At 38.9% G+C, this 27433-nt stretch overlaps 1 protein-coding gene across 1 annotated transcript in view; it reads right to left on the minus strand.

Annotated features, from left to right (window-relative positions):
* Window positions 1–556: 556 nt before the first annotated feature.
* Window positions 557–27433, minus strand: part of STX18 (syntaxin 18) — a 58800-nt gene continuing 31923 nt past the window's right edge. Inside the window, exons 2-11 of the mRNA XM_088539992.1 lie at window positions 26714–26781; window positions 19265–19380; window positions 17596–17673; window positions 17410–17476; window positions 14000–14121; window positions 9770–9858; window positions 3364–3422; window positions 2711–2780; window positions 2367–2447; window positions 557–747 (exon numbers count right to left, since the gene is read on the minus strand). Of these exons, the coding sequence (XP_088396118.1) occupies window positions 652–747; window positions 2367–2447; window positions 2711–2780; window positions 3364–3422; window positions 9770–9858; window positions 14000–14121; window positions 17410–17476; window positions 17596–17673; window positions 19265–19380; window positions 26714–26781 (846 nt within the window). The 3' untranslated portion in view covers window positions 557–651. The remainder of the gene's footprint in view (window positions 748–2366; window positions 2448–2710; window positions 2781–3363; window positions 3423–9769; window positions 9859–13999; window positions 14122–17409; window positions 17477–17595; window positions 17674–19264; window positions 19381–26713; window positions 26782–27433) is intronic.

The raw sequence follows: 27433 nt of genomic DNA on the forward strand, positions 1-27433 counted from the left end.
ACCATTTTAGTACTTTGAAGAGTGTGGCTTAATATTGTCTGTTCTTTGGCTTTGTTCCAACATCTCAGAACTTGTTTTATTTACACTTTTTTTTTGTATTATTTTCTTTGCACCTCAAAGTAAAGTGTTTCAGTGGGTGGTTTGGTTTGGTTTTGAAATCAACAACCTTTTTGATCTCTGACTAAGCTAGTTTTTGAAGACCAGAAGTGGAGGTCACACATGCAAAATGTTCACGGCGTACAGGGACAATATGATTAAATGCTTGCAACAACTTAGCTGCTTTTGCACAATAACAATTTTCACTTGATCTGATCTGCACACGGGGAGGGGGACTTTAAATATCAACAACTGGGGTGAACAGCAATATTTTTTTTTCCTTTTGCTATCTCTGCTACTGCTCACAGCTCTCTTAACAGCTGATTCAAACATTTTTAGTTCTTTGCAGTATTAAGTTTGGATTAACATTTCAAGTCCCTTTATCAAGTGTAATCAGCTCCCTCTGCACTAATACACACATACTTATTTGTTGTAAAATACTTCCATCATAGCAGTATGAAAAATGATGCATAGAATATGCAGGTAGGACTATCCCACTCCACAGAAAAAAATGTCTAGAGTTCTTAAAACAAAGCTTGCAGATAATGTTTTTAATTAGTTATCGTACCAGTCCAGGAAAAGCAGGGAAAAGGAACACATCACAAGAAAGAAGAGGATCCATACTCTAAAGCCAGCATTGTTTTTGATTGCCTGTGAGGAGAAAGGGAATCTCTGTTACCATTTCCAGTAAAGATTCAACAAATATTTCAACAACGACAACCCTCGAAGACGGGTAGTGGCTGCAGCCTTCCCTATGAGATGGGCAGAGGCAAAACCTACCATTTATTTCCGATAGATCAAATTCAGGCTGACTACAGTGCTTGGGATTTACCCCCCTAAAGTTTCTTTGAAAACCAGTCATTAAATAAATACATAAATAAATAAATAAAGTCGTAGACAATGACACTATATCTAAAACATACAGAACTATGACAAAAATCTACACATTTATTTTAAAGCTATTTTTTTTAAGTTCCAAAATTGAATTTGTGTCATCAGAAGCCAATTCTCCATCATTCTAATAAACATCTCCCACCTAAGAAACCCCACCAGGGCTTTCTGGAGGTTGGGGTAGCAATGCTGATCAGGTGTTTAGGCCTCAAAGCAAGTAGAGCAAGCAGCAATTCTAGCAAATATTTTTCTAGGCATCTTCTCCCCAAAATGGACACTTGCAAACACTAGGGGACCTATTTTACTCTTTCTTCAGATTTATTCGTGTAATAGATTTTTTTTCACGTAATGCAAGCACTAATATGAATGAATGGTTTTGTATTTAGCACCTTCCTCAATTGTTTCCTCGGGGTGCTTGAGGAAACATAGTTCTACCTACAAATCTGAAACTGGAGGAAAAAAGGAAATTAGCACCACAGTGTGAGCACAGGTCCCTGAATCTCTGCCCATGAAGTGGTGGAGTTCAGGCTCCTGCAGGGAGGAAGCAGGTCCATGAGTAGACTCGCGCCCAGCCTCTTCAGTGACTGACTGGGAGGAATGCCATGGGATGGGGCCCTAGGACGTCCTACACAGGATGGGGCCCTGGAAGGAAGGGGGTCCAAGGGAGCAGCCCTCCTCCAAGGCCAGGATTGACACAACCCTGCGAGGAAGAAGTCGGGCAGGGCGGGCAGGAGACCCGTGTGGCCAAGGGAGGAGAGAGAATGTGGAAAGGGGGACAGGCCCCACAGGAGGAATACGGGAGTGCTGTCTGGGGCCGCAGAGATGCCGTGACGAAGGCTGTGGCCTATCTGGAATTAAATCTGCCACGGATGTCAAGGACAACAAGAAGGGCTTCTTCAAATATATAAATAGCAAAAGGAAGAGTAGGGAAAATGTGGGTCTGCCCCTGACTGGGGAGGGTGATGAGAGTTATAGAGGAGGTAGAGATACTGAATGCCTTCCTTGCTTCCATCTTTACTGCTAAGAGCAGCCCTCAGGAATTCCAGGCCCTGGAGACAAAGAAGTCTAGAGAAAGGAAGACTTGCCTTGGTTGAGGAGGACCAGGCTAGAGCTCATTTAGGCCAACCTGACACCCATGGACCCCACGAGAGGCAGCCACAAATGCTGCAGGAGCTGGTGGCTCTTACCCCTAGGCCACTCTCTATCATCTTGGGAAGGTCATGGAGAAGGGCGGGGGGGGATGCCTGAGGACTGGAAGAAAATCAGTGACATGAAGCTTCCAAAAGGGCAAGAGGGGGAGGACCCAGGTGCCTACAGTGTGACCGTGCGCCAGCACTGTGCCCTGGGGAACCCGGAGGGGACACAGCTGGAAACGGTACCTCTCGTATGTCTTCGTTGCCTTCTTTGATATTCTCGGTTGCACCCACTACTAACTGATGGATATTGTCAATCTCAGTTTCCTGTTAAGCAAGAAAAAAAAGTTGCATTTTTCATTCCCACTGGGAATATATATTAATAAGAATGTAAGTGAAAATAGTAAATACCAGCATGACTTTGCTTTTGTAAAAAAAAAAAAAAAAAAAAAAAAAAAAAATCCCTGTTCCCTTCATGCTTGCATTAGAGATTCATTAATCTTGTATTTTACCTGCAACCAAGACCAAAACACCCCAGAGAAAAAAATCCGCAAGATATATTTGCTACTGTAATATTAAAGTATACTAACCTGTTGCAAGACTTTTTCAGTGAATATCTCTTGTAATCTGGAGATTTCTACCACTTTTCCTTCAATTTGTCTTGATAAAGAACAGAAATAGTTATCTCAGAAATTAGTGCAAACATTTTCTGCTGCTTCTATTCACATTCTCAAACCCACTGACATGAGGCTATTCAAAAGGCCTGGTTAGTTTGGTAGCAGTTTATTACGTAGCTATAATGAGTGATTATGGCTTTAAAGGTTCACTACTGGGAGAAGACACAGTGGACCCCAAGTAGTTAATTTTTACCTATCCTTTTTATATGTTACTTTTAAGTATGAAATTTATCTTACCAAACAGTGATAACCTGAGAGGGTTCTACTTTGAGCCAGTTAAGTGGTTTAGCAGGAGAAGGGCAAAAGGCACCACCATCCCGGCCAAAAGGCCAGCAGCTCCAGGGGGGTTGGGAACTGCACCTCTCCTGCTGTTTTCCATGCATGGAATAGACAACTTGCTATGCCTGAAAAGCTTTAGCTGTTAAAACGTAGGTGAGAACGTGAGCCTTTATTTCAAACATAACCAGTACTACTCCCTAGAGTGCACCTGTGGCACCCGCCGCACGCGGGAAAGGAGCGGCGCCGGCTGCCAGAACAGCGGTGTGTCAAAGGAGAGGAAGCTGTACCTGACTTCATCAAAGAGGTTATTCATTTCGCCAACGAGTCTCTGGTTCTCCTGTTCAAACTGGAAGAGGAAACAAAAAAGGAACCCATGCGAGGTCGCAGTGCAGCTCATGCTCTGGGGATCCACAGACTTTCTTCAACCCCCCTTCCCCGCTCCCCCTAAGCCACCACCTCCCTCACCTTTCACTATGAAATATTTACAGTTTGTCACAACCAAAGAGATCTTCAGGAGTTCCTAATCTTAGCCTAAAAGAAGGATAGGAATCTGCTAGTTTGTAACCAATCATTACAACAGTTGATATTCTCCAGTTAGTGAACCCAGTACCAAAATAAGAAATTTTATTCAAGTTCCTTTGCACTAAAGAAAAAATATACTAGAGGAAATCAGGGCCTTCTCCCCTTTTATTTATAGTGGGGAATGTTCACAGTGGGTCTACTCTGCTCCTGTGATCTCTGCACAGGCATTTGCATTAGTTGTGCACTGCAGGTGAGAGCAGTTCAACATTTTACTATAACATGAAATATTTTAATATCTAGTACTTCATACCCTATAGATGCACAGGCTTTTTCTATCTCACCTTTTCATTTAAGGCTTGTGAGTAACAATGAAGCATTTAAATCTGTATTCTTCAACATTTCAAGTGCTTAAATTCAACATTTAAGCACTACATTCTTCAAATAAGTAAGCTTGAGAAGAAGGCAAACAGAAGCACACACGTAAATGAAAATAAGCTTTGATTTTCTGGCTGCACGTCAGTGCCAGAGCACGTGGAGCTCATTAAAGAACAAGGTAGCTGGTGACAAGTACAATGACACAATTTGCTGAAGCAGAATCTGCACAGCCAAAACACAGCCCAGAGAGGAATCACAAATGAGTTTCAAACAAGGAGTTATGAAACACTCGGACGGGATTTTGGGAGTCTGTGCGAGCTGACAGCGACACATCTCTGACAAACTGCATTTCTAAATCCCGAGCAAGAGACGCAGCAGTTGGGCACCGGCAAGAGCACCGCGGAGGTGCAGAGCCAGCCCCGTCTGCTGAGCGAGCTGTTGGGAAGGAGCCTGCCAGGCACTCTGGGACGTGAGCTTCATCCCTCGAGTGGCAGTTCCACGAGCAGGGAAAACGCGGCGCTGCCCTTAGGGACCCCGCAAGGTCCCGCGTGGTGCCTGGCAGCTCATCCCAGGCTTCCCAAAGCCTTCCAAAAGCTGGGAGAAAGGGCGGCACTTCCCTGAGGAGACGGCAGGTCAGCATCTGGGAACATCTGTCATCTTGTGCACAAAAAAGGAGGGAGGATGTGGGAAATGCCTGAATCACAGGGAATTTGTTGGGTCAGAGAGAGGGTCACGCTGCATTGCTGAGAGGCAGAGGGACAATTGCCACAAAAGCAGTGTTACTGAAAACGAAGAACTTGGCATTTCCATCTGGTTTAAACAAGGCAGTTCATTAAGATACAACATGGACATTAGCGGCTCTAGTACGAGTTGCATTCAGACCCTCACAGCGTATTGCACAGTACAGGAGTACTCTCCTCCCCTCTACAGCAGTCAGTAACTCGTGGCGCTGCACTGGGGTGCAGCCTTTCGAAAAAGGAGAGCATGGAGCCATGGAGCGATCCGTGCTGCTCCCCTCCTCCCCTAAGCAGGTGCTGCTGCTCATCCTGTTCCACGGTATGGCAGCTCAGCCCCTTCACTGGGCACCTGCCCAGTTTCCTCCTGGATTTTCTGCTAGATTAAGAAGCTGGAGCTCCCATGGGCTGAAGCCATGCCAGGCTCAGGGGAGCCTTGCCACGTTAACAAATACAAATCTGTGGGCTTAATCTGGCACAAGTGAATGGGAAGGGACTCCCCTTTTTTTTTTTTTTTTTTTAATTAAAGAAGGTAACAGTTAATCTCTTAGGAAAAGGCTTAGGGTATGCCATAGTTTCTGGCATACTCATTTTATTATAGTAATAAAAATATTTTTAATTTCTTTTAAAATATAAGCGTCTTTTTGCAGCAGAGGTTCCCCGGCCCCAGAGCAGAGGGCAAGGCTGGCCCTGGGCTGAAGGAGATGCCCTGCGCGGCTGCCCCGTGCCCCTCGTTCCTGCCTAAAGAGTTAACGTTTCTGCTTTAACAGCAGGGCAGCGCTCGCAGGGCGCTACCACTTCCACAGTGCTGGGCAGAGCGTTCGTTAAAATTTCATCACTGAACACACTGACATTTACTTCAAAAAAGCAGGGAGTTAAGTGGGTGTTACCATCGCAACCCTTGAGCTTCGCACTGGAAGCCTGTGATGTGGGGGGAGTCGCCGCAGGGCAGAGGCAAGGGAGAGAGCCCTGAGGAGCCGCGCGGCTCCGCGGGACGGGAGGGCCGTTAGGAGGGGCCGTTAGGGAGGGGCCGTTAGCCGGGCGGGACGCGCGCGCCGCCAGCCTCCCCCGCCCGGCTGTAGGGGTAACCGTTTCCGCACAAACACTCCGCACCAGCAGCTCCATGCTTTAAGCCGTCTTAGCAAAACCCAAGACGATAGGCAATTTAGAAGGCAAATTTTCAATAAGGAAACAGTGGGTGCTTTTAATCCCTTACAAATAGCACACATCCACTTGAGAAGTATTATTATAAAAGTCCCTGTGATATTTAAAACCCTCTATCGGCATGGAATTCTTTTTGAACGCTGCTAGATACACTCTGCAATTTGAAAGCAGGACTGATGAATTACTGGTCTCAAGCAGCAGCAAGATATGATGAAACAGTCAACTGAACAAAAGGGTAAAACGCGGGACACATTGTACATCAACGTGTCACACAAGAATTTACACAAGAGGAACATAAAACAGACTATAGCAATCAATACAGCTCAACAGTTTATGACTTATTAAAGTAACTGCTTTTTCTGAAAGTAAAATATTCTGTTACCAAAGTATGGCACAGAGTGACAAATTATATAGACTTTTTTCAGAATCTAACAACTAGATGAAATAATCAGAGTATTTTTCGTTATCCCACGAGATGAATCATTAAATGTATCTGATTTTGGTTAAGACAAAAAGTAAGACAGAAAGAGACAGGAAAAATGAGACATTTTCACAACTCAAACAGCAGAAACTATTTTCTTTTCCACTCAATCTGACCGTAACACATCTGCTCACAATAACTATAAAAACATTAATATACCTGTACGAAGGGTTATAAACTGAAATTTATTGTGCAAATCATACAATAGCCTGCAACCATTTTGAATCATGTAACGATCTCTCCTGTGGGTGAAATAACGAGTTAAATTGCCGTTGCAGCCATATGATAGGGCTTTAATTCATTATTTTACCCGCAGGAAGGACCATGAAACCATCACTGAGAACCGTAAGGACAATTTGCCACAACACATTCCAATTTAAAACCGATACAGCCGTTTCTGGGCTGTAACCTATCTTCTTCCTTCTGAGTGTTCCTGGATTTTATTGAGTAACTTAAATGCAGTTAAATCCGCTCTTCACAAATCAAACACTTAGAAAGTCAAAATTCAGTTGTCTGTAGCAGCAAACATAACGCAGAGGGGAAATAATTAGGGAATCGGTTATCTAAAACCGGGCTGGTTCCTAAGGGTTTGCAAAGAACCCCCTGGACTCTGCCCTAAGGGCACAATAAAGCCAGTGAGTGCTGCCAGGTTGGTATGATTTCATTTGGGAGTGTCCCAAGGCAATGAAAAAAGCAAGGCGCATACTTGGATTTTTCCCATTTACACCAATATTTATACCTGCTTACATCTCGGACCCAGATTTACATACGAGTTATGTGACTTGTCATTCTTTTCAGAGTCTGACAGGAATGGACATTGCACAATATCCAACATTACCCAGAAAGGCCAAAGCACTGAAAGGGAGCAGCTTCACTATAACACATATCTTTAAGGCTCTGTAAATTACCTAATAGTAATATTCATAAACTGAGACAGAAGTCACTTTAGGTCCACAGAAGAGAATAGTTTGCTAAGCTGTAAACATCAATACGTTAGTGGCAAAGACTTCAAATGTAAAACTGCAGCAAACAATGTGTTGCTGTACATTACAGAAACCTGTAAACTCTCTGTTTACAGCTTGGCAACTCCAATATAAGGTATCCAGTTCAATTCTGAAAAAGTCACCCCCTCAAAATTGCCTCCATCAAGGAGTATTAACTAGGCACAATCAGCTCATTTTCTACTTGACAATCACACAGGGAGGAGAGAAAAAAATCACCTATACTATTACTGCCACGAGTGGCGACTCTCTTACTTCAGTAGTCTCCTCTCAAGGTGCAGTGTGGGGATAATATTTAGTAGAGGCAGAAAGAGGCTGTATTTCCTCCCAGCAGAGCCAGGAGCCCAGGCTCGCGCTCTGGGTGAGCAGCAGAGATGCAGACAGCCCTTGTTCCTGGTGGGCACGAGCACCGGGGTCAGCCCGCAGCGGGTGAAGCAGCAGAGAGGAGCCCGGGCTAAGATCAGGGCCACAGGAAGCTTCAGCTCCCAGGATTGCAGGGAAATCAGCCACCCAGGTCAGACCAGCTGTCTGCGAGGACAGTTCAAGCAGCAGCTTCTCCAGTTCTACTTCCCCAGTCTTGCTTTTGACATCCAAGTTCTAAAGAGTATATAACCAGAAAGCATATCATGTGGTAATCTGAGGAGCAAAATACTCCACAAGACCAGTAAGAGTCTTTCAGCATATTTATATATTTTATATATATATATATATATATATATATATATAAATATATATGACTGCAAAGTTTTTTCCACTAACATTTTAATCTGTTGCTTTTCTTTCCCATCTGTGTTTTTTCCATTGAAGAGGCAGGTAAATTTAAAGCTGAGGTTAAAAGTGTCAAAGACAGGTCATCAGCAGTGACACCAGGGCAGTGTCATATACAATATATTTTCTTGCAAACTATAGGCAGAACCATGTAAACAAGGAGTAAAACACACTTGTTATTGTAACTTGGAGCATCAGTGTTGCTTTTGTATCACTTTTTGCAGGAAGTGGAGAGCTACCAACACAAAAAAACAAACAAAAGCACCATACCATAGATAACTTTGAAAGGGTAAAAAACAATAACGGATTTTCTAAAAATGGTTCTACCTCAGGAGTAACTGGCAGAATGCCAGACAATAATTGATTCAGGACTGGATATTTAGGAACCTCGAACTCTTTAAAAGGAACAGACTATGAATCCTTTTTTTTTTTTTTTAACCCTCGATTTCTTAGAATAGAACCACTCCCCCTCACAAGTCAATAGAGAGAACTTAATCCAGAACTTAATCTTCAAATCTTTTGCGAGTAAAATCTCCATCTGCAGATGCTTATCTTCCTTCACTCTGGCTAACAGGAGATTAAAGCCAAACCTCACAGACTAAGACAATTCAGTTAAGCTGTGAGATATCTGGAGGCTTATTCTAGAAAATACAAAAGGATTCCATAAAAAAGCAGTATCTGCACTCCCAACATGCCATGGCAAGAGATATAACAGTTTTAAAACTCACTAGAGCACGAGGGAGGCCTACAAAAAGCAGCCTGTCTCATTTCGTAGTGAATTATTAGTAAAGCCTTACAGAGCTGTCACCTCGGATACTTGTTTCCTCCTGATCCCCTGGAAGCTTGTGATAAAGGGGTTAATAATATTGTGCCCAAACAACGCAGAGAGAAAGAAATAATGAATAAGGCAAGGACAAGAAAGCCTTTTGATTCAGGCTGACATTGAGAAACAAAGTGCTTGTGCCTAGAGCAGCATCTGAAGCATCTTTTCTCTTTGACAAGCTGTACATAATTGCACACAACTTACTCATCCCTGACTGGAAGAGTGACACACACTCCATTTGGGAACTGCGCTCGTCACTGCCAAGGAAGCTTCAAACACTCACACTGAGGCACCGCTTTGCCTTTGTAGATCTCACCATCTTGGAGACTTTCCATTCAATAATATCCAATTATAAATCAGTTATTTCTTTATATAAAACAACACAGTAAGTGTTAACACAGAGAGGCTTCCGAAGAACTTTGGACCACGTACAGAATAGATATATTTTAGAAATATCAAAAATAACAGATCGGATGGCATCAATCATTTGTATTTCAGAAATCTAATATAACAGTTCAGTTACAGGCAGAACTAGATTAAGGAATACTCAAGAGTGGGGATATACAGAAGGTAGCATTCATGAGATACTGATGTGAAGGAAAGTCTGCAGCTATTCCTTCCAATAGCTAATGTAGCAATTTTAAACACTAGCTGTTTGCAGAAGAACAAGGAAGCCGCACACAAAAGGTAAATACCTTGTTCTCGAGTCACTCTGAACAGAATGAAAGTTGAAAGAGAATGTGGGTGAATTTACCTTTCTTTAACGCATATGGATAGAGTAGAAGATATAATAAAGTGGACAACAGATGGAAAAAGCACACTTACCATTTGTATCTCTTCAGGTGAAAGCTCATCTTCACCTTTGCCATCGCCCCATAATCCAAGGTTACTATGGGCATCAGGCAAATTCCTGTCTGTAAAAGAACCACCAGAAACTTCAGACAATGCAGCAAAGTGCAAAGCATTTTCTATTCATTTCATAACCCCGATGAAATTATTAATTTCCTCTCTCATTAACTGAGATTCATCCTGTATCTCCATCTTACCATTACCTCAATAAGGCTAAACTTCTGGCTAGGACAGAGGTCTACACAGGTATTCAATTCTCTGAACCCTGACGAGCTGCACCGCAATAGTGCTGGCGAGGCATATAAAACAACGCAGGAAGCACTAAGACTCCTTTGGCTGCAAAACTCTGAAATACTTGAATTTTAATAGAAGACAACACACAATTTTCAAAACGATAGCCTATATACAAACTACTCCTTCCCTTGAGATTTGACAGAACCATCAGCTCCTCATTCCTCAACATGGAAAAGAAGATCTCAGAGAAATTTTGGGCAAAGTTTCCAGGCCAAATTCCACTTCCTTGCACTGTCCAAGCTGCCTGGCACAGTGCAAATCCCAAGCCCAGCACCTGCACATCCTGCCTGCTGCACTGATTGCAGTAGCACTTCTCCTTTGATTAAAGCTAATCATCTGCAGAAATCTTAGCAGGAGTGGGACACAAAACATCTTGAAAGGCTATTTCTAGGATATTCCCTCTGGAAGCTTTATTTTTAGGATTAATTATATACTTCCGATTATAGAAAAATGTTAAAATGGGAGAGAAAAGAAACTATCCTATAGGAACCTCCTATTACTAAAGCTATTTTAGCATCGGCCTTTGAAATTCTAAAGATGTGACAAATCTTGGGACGGCCTCTTCCCTTCCCCCACTGGCTGCAGCATTTTTACAAAACCCAGAATACAGATTTGCACCGCCCCAGAACGGAAATATTGGACAAGTTAGAAGTTAAATATAAAAAGATTTAGTTTTTATTTTAAGAGATTTCAAACTTGCTAGTTATTATAGGCAGGTACTTCATGTATTTCTATTTGCTTTGTTGCAACCTTTCATACCTGAATTCTTTCAATTATACAAGCAGCCCTATCATTCAGATACTGACTTCTTGGAAAGCCCCTAAAAACAACTGCTGCTTATATGAAAAGTAATATAGGGGAAAATTTTCCCCTTAATAATCAGTATCTGTTAGTGAAAGTGCCTGAAAAGTAAGTATCACAAAAGAATATTGTTATTTCACTCTAAAATTGCATATTTTGCATCCCAACAACTGAATCAGGATGTAGAAACAGGGACAGTGTTACAAAGGAAGTATAGAGTCTAACTAATAAGGAATATATCCTTTATTTAAAAAAAACAAAAAACTTTTTATACTTTCATAAGAATAGATCTTTTATTTCTTACAAATCATCAATAAATAAAAGCTTTTCTTTTTTTAAAAAAAGATCGTTTGGAAAGGTTATTGTTTTTTATGGGGCATCATCAGTATTTCAAATCTGTTTCACAGAGACACAAAACTGCTTTTTTCAGGTAATCATGGATTTATGCTGCACAAAAATTATAATGAATTATTTACTTGATTCGGAGAAGAGACGATAACTAGTTTACAGGGCAAAGAAGCAATATATATTCCTTCTTATCCCAAAGGAACCAATTACTTTCCGGGCCTGGCAGCACCATTAGGAAAGAGCACCTGTATCCAATGTGGTTGCTAATAAGTCAGGGCACTTATGATGAAGAGGGGAGCGAGACACACGGATCTCCCCAGAGCTCCCTGGTCGCTGCGGCACCTTCAGCTCCGGGGAAGCCTCTCTGCAGCCCTCCTGGAGCTCACACTAAAGCTCCTCTGCAGCTCACCCGGCAAGCGCCAGACCAAGGAAAACCGGTTAACTCCATTTCCTTTGCAGAAACAAGACTAGTTAATGCAGGGGCGAGGTGTAAAGCAACTCTCCATCTGCACCTTTTGCTGGGCTGAAACGAGACAACTGCTAAGCTAGTGACTGGTTCAAACGCTGCTTGTTGCTTACACTCTGGAGATTATTTTCATATGTTGCCAGTATTTATTTATGTATTAGAAACTGGCCACTTAGTTTATATCTTCCTTCAGTGAGGCATGTTCGGTGTAATTCTGAGGTAAACAGGAGTTTTGTTTTATCTCAAAGCAAAAGTAATCACATTCCGCTTTGGTTTCTGTCCCTCCTGCAACAAACCAACAAACAAAAAGCACAGGTTGTACTTCAGCACCCCAGGTAAAGCATTTGGCTATTTCTCATGATGCTCAAACCAAAGACAGGAGCCCAAGCTACTCTCGGAAGAATTAGCTTTGCAGCTGAGATTTACGCAAGGGACCCGGGCACGCTGGAGACAGATTTCTAAACCACTGACAGGCTGAGGATGAAATAATTTATTTCTAAACATAACCATTTTTACTATTCCTTAAAAATCTGAAAGTTACTTGTGAAAAAACAATACACACCCAAGATTATAGCATTTAACCTGAGCTTTTTCCTTTGAAGTCACAAATATCTACTAGTGAAGTCACAAGGGTGATTTCTATAAATAGCAGCAACCAATACTTACACGTAACAGAGGAACTGCATATATCGTATGCATTTATGAACTATTTTGATATATAGGTTTCAGTTTTCTCCCAGATTAGTCATCATCCCCTCTTGGGCACTGCACCAGCATCGCTTGTGGAAGCAGACATGCCATGAACAACATTTCATCCATTTGCTGTACTGCTTTACTGTGTCCAAGGCAACCCAACACCATCTCCCGTGGCACAGCCCCCATCTCAGAGCTGCAGTCTGGTGGTGGCAGGGCACGCTCCCACACACTAGAGACATTCAGCAACCAGGGGACAGCACAGGGCCAAGGGATGCTCCCAGATTGCTGCCTCCTTGCTGGCACAAGCTCACAGCTGCAAAATACTGATAACATGATACGGTGAAACTTATCTCTGTGTCTGTGTGCTGCATCACTGAGACACGCTATGGAAGTGCTGTGGGCACTAGAAGTGACACATAATCAAAACCTTTACCTCACAGTAAAGTCTAAGGAGAAAAAAAAAGTGCACTGACAGGGCTGCAGAAGTATGAGCTGGTTAAGTAGAAAAGCAAAACCATATCAGAAAATCAAAGGTTTGCACACTGGGAAGTAATTTTCCTCCAGAAATGGAGGACCCACTTCATATAAATCCATCCTCTGTGACAGCCTAAGGGAAAGGTCTTTTCCCTTTCCTATGGAAAGGAAACTTTCAACAAAAATGAGGCAAGAAATAACTGATGATAAAAATAATATGGCCATTCAATGCATTTTTCTACCTTGACAAAATAGTATCCTCATGTAATATCATATTTAATAAAATTTCTGTTTCTATCCAAAAAACATTTCCATGCTGTAATCACGCTGTATTTCAGACAGCAGAATTCAAGACAGCAAAAGCAACATGGGAATCCCAGAAACAAGAGTTCTTTTCATTTATGAAACCTGGAATTATCTGCACATTGGTATTTCTCAGAAAGGCAGTGACAAAGGAGTTAGGGCAGTTCACACATCCCAGAACAGACCAAGGGGCCATTCCAAGCAATAGGTGACAGAAGACACTGCTTTGGACTTCTGGGTGCTTCCTGCCTAGTGCAACACCAGATGCAAGATAGTCTTTTCAGCAAGGAGATTTAATGCTCCAGATAAAAACATTCCCAAAATTATTGAACCTGGCCACCCAGTAACCTCTCCTCTACAAGGAAGACCTATGTATTCCAAATCCTATTGTAAAGGATCCAAGTTTAAAGGCTAGAAAATGTTCCTCACGAGCAGCTGAGCTACTTGCCATTTTCTTTCCATCGGTGAAAAGAATCTGGGAACTATCTACCTAAGTTCTCAGACACATGCAATTAAGGAATATTAAAAAAATAATAAAGAAGTGAAAAGGTTGCACAGAACTTATGAGGAAGAAGCCATCCAGCAAGACATCAGAAGCCTCTCTTAGACGGCTGGCAAATGGCCCTGAAACATGTTGAAGTTTAAGACTTGGTTTCCTCAGTCTCCTGGCTGCTTCACAAAACCCTGGTCAACCCAGGGAAAAAGAAAATAAAAATCTGCAAGGCACAGGAAGAAGCCTTATAGCAGCCTTTGCAGTATGAAGAAAGTACTAACGAATGGACAGTGCTGGCCACAAGTAAGATCTGACTAGTTGTTATTCTTACCTTTGGTTTCCTCAGCAGACAGCTTTTCCTCAGGATCATCTAAAGATGATGGATTCTGTGAAAGCTTCTCGGGAGAAAGAGGGGAGCTGGACTTGTTGCTTTGCTCTGGTTCAAGTCTGGACCTAGAAGTACAAGAACCTATAATTTACATGGCTTAATACAACTGGATTGCTGTAAAATGAGAACAACCACAGCTGACCATATATAGGAAACATATTCAGTGATTACATAGTAGATGTGTGGAGCCTGTTTCATCATACCACCAAAAGAGGATCAGGATTCAGGATACTATGATGAATTCTGTAGCAGCTATACAGTAGATATCTAGATGCCTAACAATTATGCTATTAGAGCAGCCTAGCTTCATAGTAAGACATCTGAAGGTTGGTGAAAATTTGCAGTTCGAACACAAACGACTGAAAAAAAAAATGTAACAAGCTGAATGACCTGTTGTGCCACCTTCATCCTTCCTCCCCTCCCAAACACACTCAGCAGATAATCTCATTATGATCTGCAATCTTCCCCCGCTGCTTAACAGAAGGTGTTGCATTTTGTGTTCCTTTCCTTATTTTACTGTGTCTAAATTCTAACCCTTAATTAGAAAATGTTGAGGTGAAAACAGAATAGAGTTCATTAGTCATCACTGGGTGACTATTCAAAGATGAAGAAAGACAAAAGGTAACAGGGAATCCTTCTAAGTTATAAAAGCTATCTATAAGTGCTAGGGTTTGAGAAAATTTATCAAAAAAACAAAACAAAAATAAACTAAGAAAAAGACAAGCAAATAAACAAACACCCCTCACCCCTTATCTCCTTCCCTCTCAAGACCCAGATTTGACTAATGCTGAGGAAAATAAATCTGGATATTTGTGTAGTTCAAATAATACTTCTGAAGCTAGTAAAACGTCCATTCCTCAGATACTAAACATCAGATTTATCTGAATAAAAGCTATGTTCACTTTTTAAGAATTGCATACATCTTTAACCATAAATTCTAATGGGGATTCTAATGGTAAAAAAAAAGTTTAACATTGGAAATGAAACGTAACTTTCAATTTCCCATAATTAACACTGCAACAAGGTACCATTACAAAATCACACGCACACACAAATCACCCTCACTATGTTTGTATTCTGAACATTTAATTCTTGGGAACCAATGCAACGCAACTGGCATAACTTTTTGCCAAAGTAATGTGAGTTAATACATAAAGACAGGTTATATTACTTAAGAAAACTACAACACTCATGCAATTAGTTGAAGAACTTTGAATGCATACCTATATAAAAGGAAGCATAATGGAGCAAATTTTTATTACAAATCCTTCAGAATTGTCTAACAAGTACATATTTTATGCCGATTAAATGTCAGGAAAGAAGATCTGCACTAGGCTTAGTTTCTTTTTAAATATATATTTACCTTTACTGTTTGTTGTCCTGACTTTCCACAATATGCTAATGTACAGTTTGCAAGGCATTTTAAGTGATGGAATATATACTTATTAGCACATAAGTGTCTACTTAAATCCTTAGGGAAATTACAAATCAACTACTTGAAGACATATGAAAGAAGACAGCATTTCTACAAGTCATCAGAAAGATGAATTCACACTCCATGATTTATTTAAAATGTATTTTCATGTAAATGGCAATTTGGCCCTTACATCACATCTACATTGCATTCAGGCTCCACACAGCTAACGTATATTTTCGTTCTTAAATCTATACGAGAGAGGTATACAAGTATCTTCCAACGTTCCATAAAATAACTTCATCTTCTGGGTCATTTTTTCATGCCTTACTGCTGCTCAGTTAAGTGATATTTTAACTTCTGACATAGCTCTTTGCTCTCTGCTTACTGTACATCAGATTGACTTCTTTCCCCCTAGGTTTAGCCCTCTGAGAAAACTGAAACTGGGATTTCATATGGAAGCAGTAGCAGAGGAGCACAGTGAACAAGAGCTGATATTTATTAGCCAATTATGGAAGGGCAGGAACCATGCTATCTTCCTTTGAAGTGCTTCACCATGAAAAATACTGACAAGGTTATGTATTCCTGCACACTAAAAATACCAGACTATTTTGTTTCTATATTATTATTTTCTAAAAAGATACAGGAGTTTTAAGACTACCAAGGCTTTATCTTGCTTTTCTCTCATAATTACTTCTACCAAATTTCGGAACTGGTTGAGTGCATTTTGTTCATTAGTTTTTGGGTTGTCCTATTATTCATGTCCCGGGAGGATAAATTTGAGTGAATCCAATTATATTTAATCATGCTGAATCACTCCAAATAAAATGTACTTCCCATCTGGATTTCTGAATACATCTCTCTAGTTTTAATGTGCATAGCTGATCTAGTCAAACACCAAACTGATAAAGCAGTATCAGTTCCTGGAAACACACTCAAGAATTTATCTGTTGACGTATGTTATAATATTCTTTATTTTCATAAGTGAATGCCCGCAAGAGAACTTAAGGCTAGAACTCAAATACCGCATATTTGAGAGGGGACTTCTGAGGTTTTAAAAAAAATTACCAATTTGCAAACTTGTGCATTCTCACTGTCACTCTCACACCTGACAGTGTGCAGTAAGAGAAAACTCTGAAATGCTCTAGTTCTGATACTTGGCAAGAGGAAAAAACAAAAACAAGACAAAAGAAAAAAAAAACAAAAACAGACAAAACAGCAAGCGCATATCTCCAATTTCTCCTAGACTTTTTTACAGTTTGAATGTATGTAAGCCATCACGACAGGAAGCAGAAGCTGCTTTCTTTAAATTAAAAAGTTTTGATTTTTACTAGGTTTCTACATAGCAAGAAATCCCACTGTCTCAAGTAGCATTTATCTGCAATCTAATCACTTGTTTTATCAGAAAGATGGTGGTTTTAAAGAGAGAGATGAGAGAAAAAGGAACATCCCTCATACCTAAACAGATGGTATCTTGATATTCTGCACAGCATCATTGACACATATTATAAATGAGTAAGATTCCACACTAGAATATTTTACACAGTTTACTATTAACAGGACATATGAAAATATTATGATGTTTTTGTAGAACTCCAGTTCTACATTAACCCACATTTTACCAATTTGATGGTTTAACTATTAGCATATACAAAAAATACAACAATATCCATTGTCATGCTGACTTAAATTCTCACATTCATAAAAGAAAAACAAAGAATGTAAGCCAAAATAAAAGGAACAAAGCACTAAAAGAAACATCTCAGAGCTTTGGAATGCAGCTGCTCACAGTGCAGGAAGCATGTCCAACTATGGCTTTCCATCTAAGAGAACCTCATTAGGTTCTAAACATGAATTTGTTCTAAATGTCCTACAAACTAAAGGTACAGTTAAACGTTTCATTTTTGTTGTGTTTAAAACATGAGGGCACACTACTCACAGTCTCTTCTTGTCTATTACTCGCTTGACTCGGATGGCTCTTTGTTCGGAGTACAGCTTGCACACTCCTGTTCAAAATAACATAGATCAAAATCTGAGGTCAGATCAGCATTTCTTTCTTGGAAAGAGCAATCAAGCATTCATTTTTAACCATTCAATATTTCAGGAAAAATAAACCATTTAGTACTTTTTAAATAATCCTCAACAAAGTTCAAGACAGCTGTTCTGTGCTCCTTCACCTGCGCAGACTGGACACCCTTGTGTGCTGAAATGCAAAAGAAAGATATAAACTTTTAGCTTTACATTCAACTGCAAAAAAGTCCGTGTTCTCAGTCTATATGCAAGTTGTATTCAGCAGCCTATTTAACACTATACAATTTAACATAGATATACCTTATATTCACATCTGCAAAACAGCAAATTATTACAACATACTAAAGCCCCAAACCACTTGCTGTCATCTGATCCTTATTTTTTTTGATTCTTGAAGGCCTACTGTTTATTGTCATATTATGTCTATTACATTTCTAAACAAGAATATGTGCCATCAAGGTAAGCACAGCAAAACAGAACTAGAGACTTGGCTTGCCTAAGATGCTGAAGCTCTAACACCTTCAGTTCTCCAGTATTTAGACTACGGACTATGCTTTGGTTCCTACTGTGTCAAGCATTCTTTTAATTCATACACATTAAAGTTTCTTATTTTAATGCTCTGAAGCTCCTATGCATGAATTGCTTCCAGCGATTCCGAATTTTACTGCAAGTATGTTTAGATGGCATTTCCAAGTTGAGAAAATCTTTGGCATACTTTGCCCACGCTGACAGCAGGCTTACTTTCTAGGAAAGGTATCCTGTGTTTCCAGACAACATCAGAGTAAATTGAACTTTAAGAAAAGGATGGACACGCTTTACATCCTAGTTTCACCTCCTAAAAAGTGCCTTCATTTTCACGAAAATGAACTACCAGTTTAAGTATTTTTCTTCTTCTCCTGTACTTTGGAAATCATCTTCAGATACCAATGAAACATAGACATAAAGCAGCTGAGTTGGAAAAGGCAAAACAGAAGTTTGATCTTTGCTCTTGAACAGCCCTAAGGCGGTTCTGTGAAAGATTCATCTTATCCTCAAGTTATCAGAAATACCTGTTACTTTACTGAAACTATGTTCAACAATGACCACATCAAGAAGAGCAGTGTCATTAACACTTCTTATAACAAAGCTGATGTCTTTTGATATATTGGTAACTTTTCTATTAAAAGAACAGGGGAGAGGAGAGGGGTAAAAAAACAAACAAACAAAAACAAACAACACGCAGTTTTTCCTGCCAGAAAACTCGAAATGACCATTGGGTTCTGCCTTTTTTTTTGTTTTATTTTGCTAGAGATCAAATTTCTAAGGGCTATACCCTTATGCAAGAAAATATTCATATTTGATTAAAATCTCTAAAGAGTTATGATATAGAATTTAGTCTACTGCATTCAGTGATTGGATTATCTCAAATATGGAAGACAGTCTATACTCTTAATACCTTACAGACTGACAAACTAGATGGAGGTAACTATTGATTTTTGTGAGCTTTGGTTCACGTCTCTGTGCCAGTGCTCACACTGACTAGTATATAAACAAATAAAGAAAATTCTACCTGCTGGCTTTCATTAGCACTAAAATAACTCAAGCATTGCATTAACCAGTCAATGGCATTACACAGGTGCAAACAAAACAGAAATGAGATTTTACTGCTTTTTTTTTTTTTTCCCTCACAAGCAGTTCAGGTTCTAAACCACCATCCAATATTCAGTATTACATTAGCTTTTATCTATAATGAACAAAAAATACGTAGAAGTTTCTCAATTTACCTTCTGTTCTCAGCTGATGAATGGCATCCGCACACGTCCTCATAAATATCTGAGCATCTTGATCAATCTGATCACGCTCTGCATCCGTCATCCTCACATATTCAGACATAATATGGCTGGAAAACAAGAAAAACAGTCATTTTAACAGTCCCCAAAATTTGGGCCTCCCTCTCACTAACCATCTCCACAGAGGCTTTTTGTCAACACTGATTTTCACGTAAAAAAACTAAGATATAAATTATTCTTAAAAGCGTAATATCCATAATTCTGATAAAAATGCCACTTCTATAAAGCTGTGAGTTTTTAAAAACTAGGACTGGAAAATGATTTGGGAAGAAATCAGTACTTATACCAGTCAGGCATACTTCATTTTAAAAACAAGAAAACAAGAAGGATACAGGAATAGGCCAAGCACCAAAAGGAAGAACATTGGAACTAAATTTCATTAAATAATTACTTAATAATTATTTTAAATAATTACTATATAATTAAAAATTATAATAAATTATAATTTATTATAATTATAATACATTATAGATTACAGTTATAATAAATTAAACGCATGTTTTATTACTCAAAATGCTCAAAGTAATTTTTGAAGTAGGTATGCTATGTCATCTGTCAATTCAAACAGTAGGGAGGATTATAAGAAAATAGTGTATTTTTAATATGAAGTAGACTAAGATCTTTTCTGGCCGCTTACCTCTAATTTTAGAGAATACATTATCTATTTAAAAGTTTCTAATAAGATTAATGTATATTTTTGTTAACAAGTTAATAAAAATAGACTCCAGCTACAAAAGGCCAAGTAATAGCAATGAATGTTAGGCAAAACTTTCCATTCAATGAGTCCAATGAACTAACGGGTTTGCTCCAAAAGACTTATGGATTTTTTTGTTTTCTTTATTCTTGTAAAATATTAATATATTGTAGATACCCATTAGGAAATGGAATTCTATATGAAGGTATTTAGTAGTGATTCCACAGTTTTGGAACACTGGTCAATAAAACTTTGCTAGAGTGCCTTATCCAATGTTCATCATGGATTTCCTGATCATATAGTAGTTATAGAACATTGTATCTCTCATTTAAAAATCAGTAAGGACAACCTTATTCATATCCTCATTTTAAGGCAGATTTTTGTTTACATGAGAAAGTTTTTTCACCTTTTCAAAGTATATATTATATAATATTAGGAATACACACACACACACGAATAAAGAGCTAATCTTCACTTTGCAAGGACAGCACAGCCCGATGTCCTAGAGATGTCCCTTACATACTCCACCGTGACGCTGCCAAACCCTCCCTACGTGCGCTGCCATCGCAGCCACCTACAACCATTCACAGTCGCTTCACTACCTTCTCACACGTCACACTTTAATCAAGCACATTCCTTCCTACATCTTCAGTGTGCAGACACTGTGATAATCCCAGATTTCCGCCTCAGAGTTTTAGGCTAACTCCAATGTTCCTGGGCGTTATGTCAAAGTATTCTGGCCTTCCTTGTATGCTGGTGGCATAAGAGAAAAGCATCAGATACTATGGCTGGTTTGAGGACTGGCAACTGCTGTCTGACAGAAAAAGCTAGCTAATATAAAGTAATATTCTGTATTTTATTCATGGTAGTTTTCCATGGATTCATCTATTTGCATGTAGCTGTCATGTCTTTTTTGCCCTCTGATTAAAACTACTCTTGTTTTTTTTTGTAACAGCTTATAACTTACAGAAAAGCATTCACAAAAGATTTCTGTTTACGTTTTATGATTGGAATTGCTCTCCTTTGGACAGGACATGCAGGTTTCACTACTCTGGGGCAATACCTCTATCGGAAGTCTCCTCAGTTATCTCATAAGCTACAACTCTAATCTACAGCCTCTTATAAAACAGCTTCATAATTACAAATGTTTTAGCAATTATCTAATCGTAGAGATAGGTGGCCGAAGAAGATGCATATTGATAGTCACATATGGAATATAAACTACCCATGACAGACCTCTGCCCCCACTCAGACTCTTTTACTGAGGCGTAAGGCAAGTTCTGAGCACCTGCAAAGCCAGCACAACCCTTCTGTGTACTCACGCCTGCGCAGGCCCAGCCAGAGGGGGACCAGCAAGATCGTGCGGTGTGGGGTAACGTGCAGCATTTTGCAGCAAGCCCCAACTACAGAGTTACTTGGGTATGCAGGGCACTCACATTCAGCTAGAAGAGCAGGATGGAATAATAGCTTCATGATGGCTCCTTCACAAAGCAAGAAGTCTCCACTATTCTTTTTCAGGCCATGATAATCAGTTTTGGCTGCTGTGGTACTGAACATAATAAAAAGCTCTTTTATTTGTATGTCTAGGTTCTTGCACCCTAACCAACCTTTTGGCATGTGAACAGTTCTGTGTTTTCTATGTATTTTAAACATGACAAGGTGAAAAAAAAAAAAAAAGAGTACAAAATCCAGACCACAATATTCTTTTAAATTAGACTTTAAAATACTGCTCAGGCATGTTTTATTTTTAATAATAGGGTAATTATTAGTAAACTAATTATACATCAAGGATAACTAACAGCCCTGGCACTGGAAAACAGGTTGTTCAGCTACTTTTTCCAGTGGTTAATATAAAATTACAGTAGCCTAAATTTTTAAGTAGGAGCAACTTTAAGTAGGAGCTACCTTTGCTTCAAAGGCAGCAAAATGCAATTTCATCCAGAAGGAAAAAAAATATATATCTATATAATTGCTTATATCTGCAGCATCTGGCGCCAACACTTTTAAACAAGATCTGGTCAAACCACTCAAGTCAAGGATACTTGAAACCCCAATCTCCTTAGGAAGGCAAGGATGGAAGCACACCAAAACAAGCACCTCCTGTTATGTCAATAAAACTATTTGTTGTGATTTTCAGCAGAAACAACAACTGTTGGAGGGCACTGTCATAACTTGGTGCTACTACATGAGTGAGCAAATGAGGAGACATGAGAGAAAAGTGCCACATGTGATGCAAGTCACAGCATAAGTGTGAAGGTTCAAGGCCTGCTGGGATAATATTGAAGGCAAACTTGATGAAGAGTATGACCCTCCCAGCTGCTCTTGACTACAAAAAAAAAAAAAAAAAAAAAAAAAAAAAAAAAAAAAGCCCAGGGTGAACACGTGCATAAAAACAAACTGCAGAAGACGGTAATTTTGATGCCTAACAATCTCACACAGAAAGTTCTTCTCTCAAGTTAAAGTTTCCTCCTTCCAATATGAGGTGATCAACAAATCTAGAAGTCTCTCAAGTAAATCCAAATATCTGACTAAAGCATTAGAAATAACTAAAGGTCTTTAAAGCATCTCAACCTTGGGAGATCTTTTCAAGAGACCATGGAGGAAACCAAGAGGACCATTCCAAATGTACAGGTTGTGATTGATACACCTCAACCACTCCCCAGAACGGTAGAGAGAAACAAGAAACACAGAATTGCCTTGGCAGCTCAGAGGTCAAAACCATGCAGGAATCAACGTTCAAAAGCAGTTTCTTACAAAAACACCCACTTTAATGAATGCAATCATTGATTATGAATGATTATGAAAAGACTGTGAGAAATTTAAAGTTACCTTTGAAATGTGTAAGTATGAAAATGATCAACTGAGCCAAAAAGAAAATATTTGAAAACATCTCCTATAAATTATGATCTTTTAAATAAAACCATTAGTTTTCTTTTTAAGACAAGTCTCTATTGTTAAATATAATGTTGTATTTAACATTATGAGTCCTTCCCTTAGTAGATACAACTGATAATAATATGGATCACTCATACCATTTGCTACTTATTCAGTGCTTTCATTATATACAACTTTACTTAAAAATGCTCATGCATGAAAACCCCAAGTTGCCACATTATTGCTACAACTTTAGAAAATAAAACAACTCACAGTTTCAAAGCCAAATTATAAGCAACAACCATACATTTGAAGGAGGATCATGTACTCCTCTGTAAATCAGACTCTTCTAGCAGGCCAATTTCCAGAGTAGGCCTTCCATCACAGCTTGCATCGTCAGTGAAAGTTCATTCATCATTTGTATTACTAAAGCTCTTAGTAGTTCTAGCCACAGATCAGAACCACAATAGCAAGAAGAAAAACAGCAAAATTCCTTAACACAGAAAACCTAAAAACTAAGTGTAAGAGGCAGCAAACAAGTCCGGATAAACAGATGAAGATGAAGGAACAAAGGAATAATTTTACTTTAGCAAGCTAAGATACTGCAGCACTAGTTTTAAGATGCTTTCCCATGCACATATTTTATTGATAAAAGTCAAGTCAAGAACGACCACAACAGAAAAGGCATATGAGCAATTTAATTACTAATTCTTAAGCTTTTTGCACTCAATTTAGGCATTTAAATTCAGTATTTAAATTTGATAAAAATGGGTCTGGGCCTAAATTTCACTTAACTCTCTACAGCTATCCTTGCCATTGTTAAATCTTTCTCTAAAAATCAAAGATCTCCCCTTTATAGCAGGACATTTAACGTAAGCCACAACTAAAAGACATTATTAGTAAATAATTCAGAGTGTGCAAAAGTAAAATCAAAGAAGCAATCAAATACCTAGACTATGCAGAAGTTTTATAAAGTTGAATAATTCAAGTAAGTGACTTGAAAGACAAATCACTAATACTTTTTTCTGAAGTTGAAAAACAAACAGCAGAATTGGCAAAATAAGGAGCAATCCAATGCCATTAGCAAAATTAAACCACCTACAAAATTTCCAGGTTATCCCACTAGCATTAAATTGTTTAAATTTTTTTCCCATAGTTTAAGTATTGAAAAGTTACTAAAATTGCTGTTCTGAAAGACGAAGGTATTTGCTGAAGCTAGGAGACAGGCTGGAGACTACGGCTCTCTTTTATCCACAAAGTAGAATTGCATAAGTAATCTACAATAGAGTTTGACAATCCTATCTATTTTAAGTTTGACCTTTAAGGATAGGATCAACTGGAATAGATCTCAGAGATCTCAGAGATTTAGAGGGCTTTTTATGGTTTAAGAATGAAAAGCTCTCCTCTTTCTTTTCGCCTTTTTAGCTAATGCCTAAAGAAAATAAGAAAATCACTGAGAAGTACCCGATTACTGGATGAAAGAGAATTTATTAAACAAAATAATCAACTTTTAGAAGCCAAAATAGCTTGAATAATCACTTTTATAGCTGTTTCTGCTAGTAAGTCACAAAGAGAACTCAAAAGTTAACTGCTACTCATGGTGTGTCCTTACTGTAATTATTTGCAGCATCTCAGTTCAGGCATTCATTTAAGCTTTCACACAATAAAGAGTTATTTCAGTATTAAATTGGTGGCTCCACCTAGTGTTGCTCGTTAGCTATCCCAAACAAGAATTCAAAAACAGAGAGCAGGTCGTATCCCACAGCTCTGTGACGCTTTTGCCTGCTGCTTGGAAAAGCAGTTCCTCCTACACCTTCACAGAGAACTCTACCCATGCACAGGAAGGGAGAGAGGGCCGAGCTTCATTTTCCTGGTAGTGATAAGGAACATATCTCACTGTCCTACAAGTTTAAAATATGCTGAAAACCTCTTTTTTGATGTTTGTTTGTTTCACTCCTACAATATCAAAATGCTGTTTTTAAAATATTGGAGTGGATGTGAGGAAAGGTGCCAGAAATCTTCTGGCAACTTATTTAGGGACACATTCGGATACCAGCCGAATCATACACTATTGCTACAGTTTTGAGCCTTTCGAGTAGGAAGCTTCTTCTAAGAGTGTTCCTCCAATACGGACAATGCTGAAGTTCATCTGTTCCCTTCATCCTCTTATGCAGAATGTAAATATCTCTGTCTGGAAAACTTTCCTGTTTCGTACCTGTGAAGCTCTCCACAGAAAGGCATTAAAACTAATTAGGGACTCAACATCTTCAACACTTGGATTGAAGCTGTGTTTTCTCTGCCACCTCAGTTGTAGCTTAGTTCACTCGGAGTTGTGGTAAAATCAGAACATTGACAGGGATGTCTGGATTTGTGCAATACTGCAGTTATGCAGATGAAATCACAGGAAATTGTGGAGTTCACAGCCATTCCTTCAAAGTAAAAAACCTGCTCTATTTTACTTGAACTGCATAGGCCTTTTCTCAGACGACCGTGGGAAAAAAAAAAAAAAAAAAAGATGGTTAGGTTTTTTAAATTGATTTTTTGAGAAGGGCAATGTAACAATAAGCCACTTCAGTGGCCGCAGGAATACCTTGATGCCATTCTCCTTGAATTAAAGGCTGCACCCTTACAATCTGCAAACTCTCCTTGGTACAAAATTTAACAGCTTCTGCATTAAAGGTTGTAACCCCATTCTTTAAGGCATCCCAGTTAGGATGGAAATTTTAAAGTGTGAATGCCTTTTTTTTTTTCCTGCTCTCCCAGATATAACTATAGACTGAGAAGGGTGAAGGAGAGTAAGAGAAAAGATTAGTGCAGGCCCACAAGATTTAACCATGATGACAGGAAAAGGTTATCTACTTATTTCAAATAATTATTTATAATGGTCAAATGTGTAGCACAAGCCCATTTCTACAATAGCTGAGTTCATTAAGATACCAATGAAGTACTGTACATTTCTGGAATGCAATATTGTGTGACTTATACTATAAGTAAAATTTGCATGTAACAAAAGTTTCATTAAGAAACACATTTCTGTGTCAGATGATACGACTATTTGTGCTAAGCTATTCAAAATACAACTTGTAGTAATATTAAACTTTTAGGTCTTAGGTTAGCTTGATAACTAATTAATAAGAACAGTACACCAGTAGACTGTAAGATACTCTCTTTTTTTTCTCCTTCTTACTAGCACCAACCTGTAAATAAACTTCTGTTTTAATCTTCTAAAAGTCCTACTAGCAAAGCTATCAGCCAGTAAGCAGATTCAGCAATGGTGAATGTTTCAGAGTGGCTGAAGAGAATTAAAGCTTCCTCTGCGCAACTCTGATCATCAGAACTGAAGCCTGATTTGTCACAGAAAAGCCAATACATTCAGTGCTGGTGTCCCCAACACAGCATGCTCAGTGATGTCCCTCCCCTCACAAAGCACATTTCAGAGTGTCATGAGTTCACATCATGCACCTCCAGAATCTGCTGAAGGTGCTAGCTATATGCTTAGAGGTAATAGAGAGGGCTAAGGTCACAGAATTACAAGGATAAGCTGGATCACCGGATCTTGAAACAGCACAAGACTATCTCAGTAGCTTACTCTGCTTGTCCTTAGAAGGTGCGGAGCTTGGATCGTAAATCACATTCAGACTCTGATCCACATTTTATTTAGGACCATCTTCTTGTGACAGGATTATTTTTCAATTGAAATAGCTTAGAGCAAACTATAGCTTATTTTAGTAACTATGCCTACCGCCTTTTTTTTTTTTTTTTTTTTCAAATTTTATATATCTGAAAATAATAATAATAAAAAAGTACACACTTACCTGTAAGCATTAATGTAATCTTTCCTGTGTTGCAGAAGAAAGTCTTTCAGCTTCCCAATATTTGAAATCTAGAAGAATGGAAGTCAGAAATGTTAAACTTTACAGTCAAAGAAATAATTATTTTAATACGCTCAAAGTTCAGTAATTCCGCATATGAATGATGAACTAATTATTCTGTAATTCAGAGTCATAAAAATCTCATCTCTTTTATAGAATAATTTTCACATTTTGCAAGATACATAAAAAATAATCTAAATATTATCTGTTGTGGGAAAACAGAACCTGGAGAGAAGTAGTAAAAATAAATTTCTTGGGTCAAAAAGTATGTATTGGGTCACTAAGCATCTAACCTGCCCACCCAGAACCTAATGTATATTTCAGAAAATATTTTTTTAGGAGATCATAATTTTTAAAAAATATTCTGTTGATGAGGTTAAAAAAAAGAGTTTACTTTAGAACTTGTAGAGCAGCCTGCTGCCTCCCTTCTTTCTATTTTTGCAGCAATCCAGTGAACAGTTTGTACCTAAACTCAAGTAGTTTCTCTGTCATCTGATGATCATTCTTGGGGAAAATATCTGCAAAAGACAGAAGCTAGATTTGAGCTTCACTGCAGAAACATTTTCTTGTAAATCTATCTGCTTTCCTTAACAAAGGAATGTTCCAAAGACTTTCTAAATGGAAAGATGAAAAAACTAAAAAACTCAAAGAGCTTTTGCAAAC

Source organism: Tinamus guttatus, unplaced genomic scaffold (genome assembly GCF_059628265.1).
Source record: "Tinamus guttatus ecotype Peru unplaced genomic scaffold, ASM5962826v1 Tinamus_guttatus_pri_ptg000052l, whole genome shotgun sequence".
In the NCBI taxonomy this organism is placed as follows: domain Eukaryota; kingdom Metazoa; phylum Chordata; class Aves; order Tinamiformes; family Tinamidae; genus Tinamus; species Tinamus guttatus.